At 41.2% G+C, this 12,953-nt stretch overlaps 1 protein-coding gene and 1 pseudogene across 1 annotated transcript; both read right to left on the bottom strand.

The window, feature by feature from the left end:
- Window positions 1–2,643: 2,643 nt before the first annotated feature.
- On the bottom strand, window positions 2,644–6,765 carry LOC122129037 (T-box transcription factor TBX5-like). The gene is made up of 8 exons (XM_042704059.1): window positions 6,664–6,765; window positions 6,134–6,228; window positions 5,711–5,830; window positions 5,054–5,210; window positions 4,278–4,430; window positions 3,902–3,993; window positions 3,030–3,174; window positions 2,644–2,946 (listed from the first exon to the last, which is right to left on the bottom strand). Exons 1-8 carry the CDS (start codon window positions 6,763–6,765, stop codon window positions 2,644–2,646), a joined length of 1,167 nt encoding a protein of 388 aa, XP_042559993.1.
- Window positions 6,766–8,916: 2,151 nt separating this feature from the next.
- Window positions 8,917–12,953, bottom strand: part of LOC122129034 — an 8,655-nt pseudogene continuing 4,618 nt past the window's right edge.

Here is a 12,953-nt window from a genome sequence, read left to right as displayed (position 1 = left end):
CCACAATATACCTCACCAGAGTCATGTAGCTCAACTTAAGACCTACCTTTCATTTCAGTAATCACGATTTTAAATGAAACAAAACTGAACTTGTCTAATTTGTAGAACCGTAAAACTGCCTTTAAATTCTCTGCCTGCCTGCCTGCCTGTCTGTCTGTCTGCCTGTAGCCTATATCTCTCCCTCTTCCTCTTCATTAAACATGACAAAACGTCAATAAACCGCTGGACAAGGCTTTGAAATCACGGATTTCGTGAGTTTTGTGTTTGTTTATTTTTTTAGGAAAAGTCGGACCAGTTGCGACGTAATGTTTTCAGCGGCGCTGTGGTTAATTTATCACCAAACAACGTCGGGGGATTGCACAAACACCGTCATTACCTGTTTGTCTGATGCTGCGGGTCAGAGAAGAAGTAAGCTGCAGCCGTTTGGCTTGGCACTCAGCACTGCATGTGCTGAGAGGAGGAGGAGGAGGAGGAGGGAGGGGCGCGTGGGGCTTGTGAGCGCCGCAGAGCATGTCGCGGCGAAATTCTCACAAGAACTCAAATAAATGCCCCGTCATATATCAAAACACATTTGGGGGGAATGAAGAGAGAGTAATTTTTATTCTTAAATATTGATGAATGAAGAAAAAATGTGGCTCCAGCAGAAGGGGCACTTTTCTCATCCAGGGCAAAAGGGCAGGTGCTTGAACACCACTAGTGGCCTATCTGTGCACGTGCCTGGACCACAAGCTGAGGCCTTCCCAGGAGTATATTCCACTTTACAGTGAAGTCCAAGTAGCGCCATCTATTGTTGACATAGCATAATGACATGTATCAGTAGTTAGATTTTAAAACAACCTTACATAGCCTCCTTGCAAAGTAATATCCGAGACTTTCAGTATCATCCAGTTCTTATTTCATGATATATATATATACATGTGAATATTACCTGTAAGGAAAACAATTTACAGAAACAAAAACCACTGAATAACAAGAACGATACATACATACATATTGTGGCATTAATGGATATGATATGATAAGTCATGGACCCACAATATCCAAACCGTATAATGGCTGGTGAAACAAATCACTCTTGCCTTGACTGTTTGCATCCTGGCCTAGAGATCTACAGCGTATCTGGTAGTCTCCTGACAACTATAGCTGTGAAATTGAATTTTGGGTAAATGACTGCTGTAGCCATGGTCAGTATAATACTATTAAACAGTGATATGCATGAGGTAAGGTTTTTAAAGAGGACTCTCATAGACCCAAAGTGCTCGGACGAGAAGCACTCTGCCTTGCAGGAGTTAAATGGTGCTATTAGGACTTCAAGGAAGGCCTCCTTGCTTACTTAATTGCATCTAATTGAGGGCCTATGGTTTATTGGAACATTTGCCCAGGGTCAAAATACATATTGGTTTAATGCTTACCATCAAACAGTTAGGGTGCTTTGAAACGAATTAGGTTTAAAGGCATTTTTTTTTTCAATCAGTCCTTAAGTGTAAAAACCCAATTGAATATTTTTGGGGAGCTATTTGGAGACCTCAATCTCATTTGTCATGACATTAAACTGACCAATATTTGCCTATTGGACCTCATGAGATGGAGATCAGCAGCACAGAACATAAAAACCATGGCCAAACCATACTCTTACACTGTATTAAAACCATGGCCAAACCATACTCTTACAATGATATTAAAACCATGGCCAAACCATACTCTTACAATGATATTAAAACCATGGCCAAATCATACTCTTACAAAGATAATTCATACATTATATTAAAACCATGGCCAAACCATACTCTTACAATGACAATTCATACATTGTATTAAAACCATGGCCAAACCATACTCTTACAATGACAATTCATACATTATATCAAAACAACTTGAAGGAACATTACCAACAACTGACTCAAACTGAGTGATAGGATCCAGTGTGGGGCTGTTTTAACGGCTCTTCATGTTGTGAACGGTAACTGTATTGCTTAAAGTGTTTAGTGCACCTCCTCCTTAATGCTAGATGTTTCAATGCCTAAGTCATATTCACAGTCCACAGGTTATTTCGACAGCACTTTCTTCAGCAAGATGATGCAATATGACAATATGAAGAACAGTAACAACATACATCAGCTGTGATAATACATATCATTAAGACACACTATTGTAAAAAACTCCCTTTGGTCTTTCTTTCCCCCGTTCACTGGTGTAAGTTATTTTGTGATCTGTTATTGTTGTTTATTTAATATTTACTATAAACCTCTAGAGTATATTTCATGCCTCATTCACTGAAATACTAATACTAAAATAGGCAGGAAACATGCTTTGTGTTAGCAGTAAATACATGTAATGTAATACAAACGTAGTTTAGTTATCTACCTGTCCTAAATCTGAGATGACAAATGTGTACATATATTCACCTCTCGTTCACCTTTGACTACGTGTATACTTAAACAAACACACACACACACACACACACACACACACACACAACACACACACACACACACACACACACACACACACACACACACTCACTAACCCTAACCCTAACCCTCACTCTCTCTCTCTCTCTCTCTCTGATTCTGTTTTCTGATAATACTGATATTAACAATTGCACATGCATAGCTGCTACTTATATGTTGATATGTGTGTAGGTTAGAAGTCTAAAGAGTCAGGTCTGTAGCTGAGGCTCCCACTAACTTGCTGGCCAGTGGAGAATCTCTGTTGGGGTAGACACTCTGGATAGAAAGACCAGTCAGTCTCATCAGTGTCCCCGCGTGAGCTGGAGAACATGCAGGGCTGCAGACAGGCTGGCTCTGCCCCATAGGGCTGGTTCCGCTCACAGGTGAGAGTCGGGCAGAGGAAGTGAGGGAGTCCGTCATGCTGCTGTTGCTGGAGAAACACGCTAGCACCACTCAGATCTGCGTCTGTCAAACAGAAACAGCGTACAGCGATCCCCTGAAGGTGTGACAGATGAACACACCCACACTCCCTTAGACTCTAAAATAGACCCATATTCAGAATGTGAGTAGGAAGAATACAGAGAAAAGATCTTTACCCTGTCCTTTTTCTGTGGAGGCTCTGACAGCCATGTAGGGTGCAGAGTGGGGAAGCCGATTTGGAAACTGGACACTGGAGACCAGCCTTGGCCTGGTAGTGTTTTGTGGTACCAGCACATACTCTTTACTTGTAGAGAAAGAAGCCATGAAGGGTATGAGTAAAGGCATATTTTGCATATCGGGGAAGGTCACGTTTCTTATACTGTGAGGTGATTGCCAATTCATCAGATCGAATAATATTTTGCGATTAATTAATTGGTCTCTGATCTCAGTGGTGGGATTTACCAGAGCTACCAAGCTCTGATCTCAGTGGTGGGATTTACCAGAGCTACCGAGCCAAACCCAAACCATGCGCATCATCTAGGCAGCCTACGCCGAATGCCTTTAAAAGCCTAAAAGCAAGGCAGGTCTGCACTTATCTGATTGGGTAGGGGCTGAGGATTTATTATTATCTCTGTTGAGTGAATCAGCATTTGCAGGCTTGTATGGACAGCCTCTAATCTATGTTAATCGAATTTGCAAAACACAGTTAGAAAAGATCAATCCAACTGCCTCTACCCGTTCGGTTGATATCTTCCCCACTGTCATGTCCTTGTCACTCACAAATCAACACACACACACACACACACACACACACACACACACACACACACGAGCGCATGCACACACACGCACACACATGCACTTATATACATACACACATTCACTTCAAAGATGTACATACTGGTCTTTAACACTGGGCTTTATCTCTTAGGTAGCTTAGACGTGATTGTATTAATTGATTGTGTGTGTGTGTGTGTGTGTGTGTGCACAATGCAAAAACAAATTAATATATAGAATAAATGTATGGAAACCTTGGCATCTGGGATATGCGATGCATTTCTAGGTCCTCATTGCCACGGAAGCCTTTTGCAAACGGGTTGTTCTCGATTTTTAGTTGGGTGATCTGGAAAGTTAAAGGTAAAGATCCAGAAAGATACACACACACACACACACACACACTACTAGGTTAGTGCTACAATTGTACCCCATTAGATGCAATCCCCATAGTGTTCAGGGACAAACAGATGCGTCCCTTACAATAGACAATAGAATACAATAGAATGTGTCAAATGCAACTTACAGCAGCCTCAAAAATGGTTTCATTTGACACATTGCCGGTGGCTAGATATACATATCACAAGAGACGACTCATTTGGTGTAGACTGAATCAATTTAGTCATTTCTTACTGCATGATTTTGGTAAGATGTCACAGCAATGAAGACTGTCTCTGGGAAGGAGTGTGTGTAGAAGGCTGTGTTTGATGATCCAAACCCACTCTTTTCATCAGCTTTGATGATGTGAAGTCGAGGCTGATATTTATGCATGGAATTCAAGATGATCTGTATAAACAAAAAATAAACATATGCACTAGTCTTGCAACACATGTGTATCTTGTCCCCATATCTGTTGTAACCACAAATCAGAGTTGTCTAGAATTTGATTTTGATCAATTTACCGCTCATGTGAAATGGTCATGAGAAGAAGAAATGATCAACATTTAAAGCAGCAATACGGAGTTCTGTTCCAAAACTAGTAAGCTAACTACCTAAAAGGCATGCAAAAACCTTGCAAACACCACCAACAGCCCAGCTGACACTGATAGAAGCTTGCTAACACACTAACTGGTGTCTTTTGGCAGTATAGCTGGCAATGTCATGCGTGTGAAAGATTTTCTTCCAGCCCGTTACACAGAACTACATAGGGCATATCTTGGATGGCTAGTGGGGAAGACAGAGGTGTTTATCTGTCCTTATCATGACCATATGCTATCAAAATGAATTTGAGGATGGTACCAAAACTAGTTGCCTATAAAACCATACCTCAAAAAGTGTCAAATTGTCGCATAATGTTACTTTAAAAACGTTTCTGTTTCCTTAATATTTGACCTATCGTGGCAATTTTTTTATCATAACTATGTTAAGATGTATATATATTTCAGAAGTAGTTCCTGAAACAGGAGCACATGAGTTACATGTCCAAAAGGGTCCAGGTGGTTATTGGTGAGCTTGAGTTTGTGGAAAGACACCAGCTGCCTCATCCAGTGGAGTCCTGTGCCAGGAGAATCGGGGTGGATGTACAGTCTGCCTAAGATGGCTGCTTCTGCTTTCCCACTCACAGACCTGCAGAGCACAGACATGTAAAACTTCAAACCATTTAACACCACTCACAGACCACACTCACGTACAACTGAAAACTCAACCGTACCACTCACGGACTTGCACAACAGACAAAAAAATAAAACACAAACTTCAAACCATTTAGTACCACTCACAGACCTGAGCCACAGATCACACACACATAAAACTTTAATTAGAATTACCAATGACCAATTACCATTTACCATTTGCCATTTATTACCACTCTGAAATGAGCATCATAGATCATCCACCTCTAAAAACAAATTCCAATATTTTTTACTCGTCTACAGAATAATACCATCCTCTCAGCTAGCTTCTCTTTCTGTGTGTCCATTTGCCTGACAATCTAACTTGATCTCCAGGACTATTCAAACATTATGCTATTTTGGCGTGTAAGATCAGATCATCATTTGACATCTTGGGAAACGGTATTGATCAGATCAGGGACAAATGACCACACTCATTCACATTACATTTCTTACCATTTATTGTCAGCAAATTTGTAGCGGTGAGTATCAACTGGTACGATATCCATCAAAAGAATATACTTCGCCTTCGGGTTCAGGCCAGTCACTCTAATTTTATAGCTGGGAAACATCCGTCTGTTGGTGGAACACCACAACAATAAAAAAAAAAAAAAAAGAACTGAGACCAAGTCTAATATCAAAGCCTCATCTCAGAAATGAGATACAAAAATGTATGTAAGTACAATTATCTGTTTACTTAAGAGAGGAATTTATGGAAACACATTTAACCCCACTACATAACAACTGTAAGCAAAATATTACACTGACTCATGAATACATACATAAAAAGACTATGTTCGCCTACAGCTTTCAGCTTTATTTGAAAAAGCATTAGACTGCATAGCAGAAGTTCTCCTCTAGTAATGTAGTCCTACTTACCGCCCTGCTTTAGTGATGATCATTTCTGTTGTGACGGTGTGGAACTTGGTCCACAAATCTTTCTCATGCAAAAACACCTGAATCCCCTCAATGCCCTGAGTAAATGGGAAAAGAGTGGAGTGGAGCAGGCACTGACATACTAAATGTCTAATAAAACAAACATAGTTTTTTGCCATTGGAAAGACATACACCGTGGACTATGGAGGAGACCTACTGAAAAATCCTAAACCAGAGTATGGAATGGTTTACTATCCCCTGGATTCCATTCAGATGTGAAACAAAAATAAGTCCTCATTACAGTGTAGTAAGGCAAGTAATAAAATAATATAATGGCATTTTCATATAAATACTTTTCATTACATTTTAACCCTAAACCTAAACATACTTCTAATCCTGACCCCAAGTACGTCTTGTTAGAACAGTCATGTAATGTAAAGAATATGTTGCATTTATAAATACAAAGCATTTAGTACCAGAAGACACTTCATATACTGAAAAGGACACGGAATATTCCCCATGATTTTACCTACCTGATGTGATGTAAGTGACACAGGGTCGTCACTTAAATGACCTCGCAGGTGTTCAACATTCCCTTTAGCCAGACTGGAAAGTTCACCCTCTCCACATGCCATGTTTGCAATGTTACAGGGTGGTCACTGCAATACAAAATCTATAGGCGTCTAATGGAATGGAACTACATCATCAGTGCAAGTCTAGAAAGCCTTTTCCTCGTTTTTGACATTAAAAACCGCAAGGTAAAGCTGTTCCAGTGGGCACATTACTAAACTTTATTTAAAAAGATAATTGCACGCATGCTATTTGTTTAACGCACATTAAACTAATAAGTAGGTCATGCTACAATAATCCCTATGTCATTTAGTTAGTGATCTAATCTTCTCCGCAAGGGGACGGTGTGCTGCAGGTTATCGTTCCAAACGAGCAGACGCGCACCTGTCATCAGATGAAACGTGAGGACGGTTATTGAGCGACAGTTGAGCTACTCTTCCACTAGGACAAGAACTAGTGGCAGCAACTGTCTCGTCACATTCAAACCAAAAAAAATTATCTATTAAACCAATTCCTCAATTTTTACTGTACCTTACTGCAACTTGATTTGCTCTTGCGACATCCCAATGATCCGTTTACACTCCTTTTGTCGCTTTCCCAAGAGAAACGATTGTTGGTCCAATTTGAGCTGAAGTAACGTTAGCCAAACCCCAAGAGTCTACCTAAATAACCGTAGGTCAACTGTAACACCCCGAAGGAGTTTCTTTGAGAAACCTACACGCTGCTAGGAGAACTTTTACAAAAGGATGAAAGAGAGAGGGAGACTTTGATGGTGTTCCAAAGGTCTAGAAAGGATCAACAGCATACTGTCTCCACTGTGGTTGCCGCCTGAGTAACCTTAGTTGTGTTGTAGACAAACACTGTCCTGTATCGGACCCGCACTCGCAACCTCGGGCATGGGGGCGAATTGTCAGTAATTCGAATGCATTTCATCTTATACCACGACTTATTTTACGCCTTTTAACTTCAGAAATGTGTGCTTTGTCCTATTATTGTTAAAAAGGGATTGAGACTTTAGACAAATGTGGTGCTGTTTAAGGGCTCCCATAACAGAAAGATTATTTCCCTGATGCTACAGAAATGGGTATTTGTGGTATTGTGAGATATTAGTCTTTTTTTTTTACAATTTCAAACAAGGGAAAAATATATATTTGCACATAAAAACATAATCAGAAGTTCCAAAGATATGAAAAGATATCTTTTTGTGAAAACTGAACTCAAAATATCACTGATTCCCTGACAATCTCAATTGAACTCCTCTGCTGGGTCATGCAGATTCATCATATGTGCCCATTCTTGACAGTCAATATCCTCCAATGCCCTACTTGGACAACTGGCTTTGGTCCTGCAGATTGTGGTCTTCACCAGGTCTACAAAATCATGACGCAAGATGATGCAAGAGAAAAATGGATGTCATCATCTAGCAATGTTTCGCTAGTATTTTTATAACTGCTTGCAATAATAGGAAAATTAACTTTCAGAGAAGTAAACAAACTTTAATTAAAGCAGTTTCAAACGTTGAGATGATTTATTTACACTCGTAGCTGCTCTCCATACATTCTACCGATGGAGACGAGAGACCCTTCCCACCCTCTTCTCCACTTTAAGGCATCAGGCTTCTTCTCTTCTCATCGCAAACATAAAGAAAACAGACTTCCAGACAAGGGCTGCATGGTTTACATGTAATATATATATGTTAGTATATGTTGTATATTATTATCATATATGGTGCGCTTGATGTCTGAATCACACAAGCAATGGCAAAATGGATAACCTGACCACTTTCTTTGCTATACAATGTTGGCTCACACATCCACTTAGTCTCTGAAGATAACATGCAGAAAGGCTGAACACTGGCAGCAACAAATTCAATTTACAGCTACACAAACAAATATACACAATAAAATAAAACATGACGTCTCTAAAGTTTATAATCCAGAGAGGAAAACAATTCAAACATGTAACAAAATCCAACACTGTTCTTCTTCTTTTGGCAGCCACAGAGCTGTGGAAGGCACTTTCCCTCTCTCCTTGTCCTCACGGTTTCCAGTCCGTAGGCCCATTTCCCTGACTTGTCACTCAGTAACAAACACTAACTGTTTGTCATCACAAAACAAACATATTTGTAATAGTAAAGTGAAGGCAACCAAACAGACATAATTAAATCACTATATGTAGATATGTATGGCATTGGTGATGGTAAAGGTGGGGATTGGGGTGAGAGTCCTAGTGCCATAGAAGTACACAAGGATGTGTATATGCTGTGTATATGTGCCTTCATGTGTGTGATGTGTGTGTGTGTGTGTGTGTTCCGGCGTGTGTGATGTGATAGGAGGCAAATGGTGGGTATTACAGAGGAACATGGCTGAATAAGTAGGAAACCGACTCTCGTTGTGTGTTCGTCTGATTGCTTCGGCCAGAATCATTGAAATGTCGATCACCTATGAAGACCAGAGACATGCAAATTTCTACACAATCTCAGTTAGTGGTATTCAACATCAGAGTGAAATTAGAGACCTAACATCATTCCACAGCCCTAAGGGCCAATTCCTCACCTGTATTTTACTGCAGTGCTTCATTTTGTCCTCCTGGGAATGGTGTTTGGTGACCACCACTGCCTCGAAGCCGGCGTTGTTCACCCGGAGATGGCGGGCCCAGAAAAGATGCCATGCGTCAGGATGGCATACACTTTAGTGGCTTCCTGCTGAGACCAGTCTGAAAGATCAAACAATTATCGACTCAGATTCAGACATTTACATACACACTGTTGATTACATTTAAATAACACACACTAAATTACATACTGTGATTAAATCTCAACTACACACACTTAAATTACATTATGTGAATGTATATACTTCCTTCAGATTGCTCTACATGTACATGTATTACAATACACACACACTGATAAATACCCCCCCCCCCCCCCCACACCACTGATAACTACCATCCCTGCTCCCCTCCATACACACAATAATGTAAAAGGACACACATACACACGAAACTATAATCATTTCTATTTGGCACAATGCTTTAACTCACTTCTCAGCTGCATGGCATATCGTACCACAGGTGTCTGCCATATCGTCCACCAGAATGGCCACTCTGTCCTTCACATCTCCAACCAGTACCATACGGTCGACCTCGTTGGCCTTCTTACGCTCTTTATGGATCAGGGCAAAGTCCACATTTAGTCTGTCTGCTATAGATGTTACCCTGACGACACAAAGGCAACAAGGAAGACCAGATGACAAAAGCTCCCCAAGTGTGTCTCTTCCTCTCATGACAAAGACAAGATCATTTGAAGTATGCAAATCTCAGTTTACTTCACACACTTCAACAATCCTTCAGCCTCAGTTTCAACAGTTTCAACAGCCGTTCAACCTTGGTTTACTTGACACACTTCAACAATCCAGCATACTATAATTGTTTGAGATGTTTGGATGTGGGGTGTGAAATTGTATTAGGCCATGCGTACAGCTGTTTGTCTCTTAATGATCCTCTAGGTGGGGCTGTTGCGTAGGAAGGCTTCAACAAACTCACTAGCTAATTAAAAAAGTTTTTAAATCCCAACAGATGTGTTCTTCCCTTCCTCATATGCATCTTGGTTTTTTTTTCAGTTTCACTTGGTTTAAGGAAAATCAAGCCTGAGAGGGTGTGAAACAGGGGGACTGAAATCTCAGCACCGTCTGGTTCTCCCTACATCAGTGACTTCCACACCATTCTTCCACACCGAAGTCATGGGTTCGAATCCCAGGGACCACTGATAAACTGTTTACTTTACCGTCACTGTAAACTGCTTGGGCTCAAGGTCCAGTAAATTAATAAACCGTACCGGGAGAGTGAGAGAGAAATCAGCAACTTTTTGCTCGGTGATGGGACCACTTCTCTTTGCCATTTACACCACTTCGCTGGGCCCTATCATCCGCTCGCATGGTTTTTCCTATCATTGCTATGCCGATGATACTCAACTGTTTCTGTCTTTCCCTCCTGAGGACACCACTGTCTCGGCGCGGATCTCGGACTGTCTTGCTGATATATCCACATGGATGAAAAACCACCACCTTCAGCTGAACCCTGGCCAAAACGGAACTGATGGTCTTTCCAGCCAAACAGGCCATCCACCACAACATCAGCATCAATATTGACTCCTTGTCTCTTGTTCCATCCAAAACAGCAAGAAACCTCGGGGTCATTATTGATGACCAACTGACTTTCACGGACCACATTGCCTCTGTCTCTAGGTCCTGCCGCTTTGCGCTATTCAACATCCGCAAAATCAGGCCGTACCTAACCCAGTATGCCACCCAGCTGCTGGTGCAAAACCTTGGTGAATTCCGCCTTGATTACTGCAACGCCCTCCTAACGGGCCTGCCGGCTTGCGTGGTGAAACCACTACAAATGATCCAGAACGCGGCGGCGCGTCTGGTGTTCAACCAACCGAAGAGGGCCACACGTCACCCCGCTTCTTATTGACCTCCACTGGCTGCCTGTAGCTGCTCGCATTAAGTTCAAGTCACTTATGCTTGCCTACAGAGTGCTTGATGGTTCTGCTCCCACCTACCTAAATGCTCTTGTAAGGGCAAATGTTACACCCAGGATGCTGCGCTCTTCTAGTGAGCGTCGTTTGGCACTGCCGTCTGTGCAAGTACGGCAGTCCAGACTATTCTCATTTGTAGTTCCACGTTGGTGGAATGAACTACCCAGCACTACCAGAGCAGGGGCGTCCCTCTCTACCTTTAAGAAGCTTTTGAAGACCCAACTCTTCAGAGAGCACTTCCCGTCCTAACTGGCACTTCAACTAGTAACTTGCAATTACAGCAGTTACATTTCTGCACTTCTTTCTTTCTTTTTTTATTTCATTTTGGTATATTTCTTATGTAAAGTAGTATTTATTTATTGTTACACCAGGTTCTATTGCTCGTAGCTTGAATATTCTCTCCCTTGTACGTCGCTTTGGACAAAAGCGTCTGCTAAATGACTAAATGTAAATGTAAATGTAAATGTGTCAGCAGAAACAATAATGCTGTTCTTCCGAGCCAACATCATGGGACACGTATACTAAAACACTGCACACCTAGCCTTCACTTTAAGTTGACCTGGCTATGTGTTTAGTATATACATACATGTGAATGTAAATGTGAACAGTTCATCCACGTCAAGATGGTACACATACTAACTCACCTAACTGTCTACCTAACCTTAACCGTAAATGGCTAAACATCTGGGGATGGACTGAATACCTCTTGGCACCCCCTGCGTCAGGAGAGACAATGATGCAGTTCTTCCACTCTTGTATATTCTCCATAATCCACTTCAGCACGGCCGGCTCAGCATACAAGTTATCCACAGGGATATCAAAGAAGCCCTAAACACAGAAAACAATCTCCATGGAAACAATCTCTATGGAATCTGTAAGAAATCAGTACTAACAACACAGATATAATCAAGCCACATACATTTCTAAATTTAAATTTGTTTCCATATTCATTTGAAGGAAATACTAATACATTGCTTGTCCTGTCAGGCTGGCTGTAGTTGAACGTTACCTTCATTTCTCTGTTCGGGTGATAAAATGCTGTGTTCTCTGCTATCTAGAGCAAGACTGTTTTCTAATCGGGCATACAGTAATTGCTACAGTGAATATGGTACCTGTATCTGTGATGCGTGTAAATCCATGGTTATGATATGGTCAGCTCCAGACACAGACAGCATGTTGGCCACAAGCTTGGCTGAGATTGGAGCACGGCTCTACAAGAAGAGATAGACATAACAGAATTTAGAGCATCTCCTTTTAATAGGTGCTGCCTGTAGTTTTTGTTCAAGCAATGCTCACATATAATACTTTGGATGCTCAGTGAAAATAATGTTCTCTCAAATTCCTGAGCATTTTATGCACCAGTCTTTTTTCCAGATGTTTGAAATTAATTTGTTTACAATTGCATACATCTTTATCATGATTATATGTAGTATAGTATTTTATGACAACTAAAATTCTAGCCCTCGTTTGGAGTTGTACCCTTCCCTTAAGACTTGGCTGATATGGGTGTGCAAGTGGGTGTGCATATCAGAGATAACTTCCCCATGCTGCTGCAGAACAAACTGAAACTGGTTTTCAAAAGTGCTGTAAAGGGTCGTTGGGGATGTCAGCAGATCCTCCTAACTTGCTGAAAGAAGGTCGCGTGCAAAGTGCATACCTCCTCAAACAGCCACAGACTCTGTGCAGTCAGATAAAGAGGCGTGGACATCTGGC

Source organism: Clupea harengus, unplaced genomic scaffold, assembly GCF_900700415.2.
Source record: "Clupea harengus unplaced genomic scaffold, Ch_v2.0.2, whole genome shotgun sequence".
NCBI lineage: Eukaryota > Metazoa > Chordata > Actinopteri > Clupeiformes > Clupeidae > Clupea > Clupea harengus.
The sequence above is the reverse complement of the archived record's forward strand: the minus strand, read 5'-3'. Positions and strand labels throughout refer to the sequence as shown.

Coding starts and splice junctions, on each gene's coding strand:
- LOC122129037 (XM_042704059.1), bottom strand. CDS start 6,765: ATGGCATGTGGAGAGGGTGAACTTTCCAGTCTGGCTAAAGGGAATGTT. Junction 5,831..6,133: donor ATCATCACTAAAGCAGGGCG/GTAAGTAGGACT, acceptor TTCCACCAACAG/ACGGATGTTTCCCAGCTATA. Junction 2,947..3,029: donor AGGGTAAAGATCTTTTCTCT/GTATTCTTCCTA, acceptor TCACACCTTCAG/GGGATCGCTGTACGCTGTTT.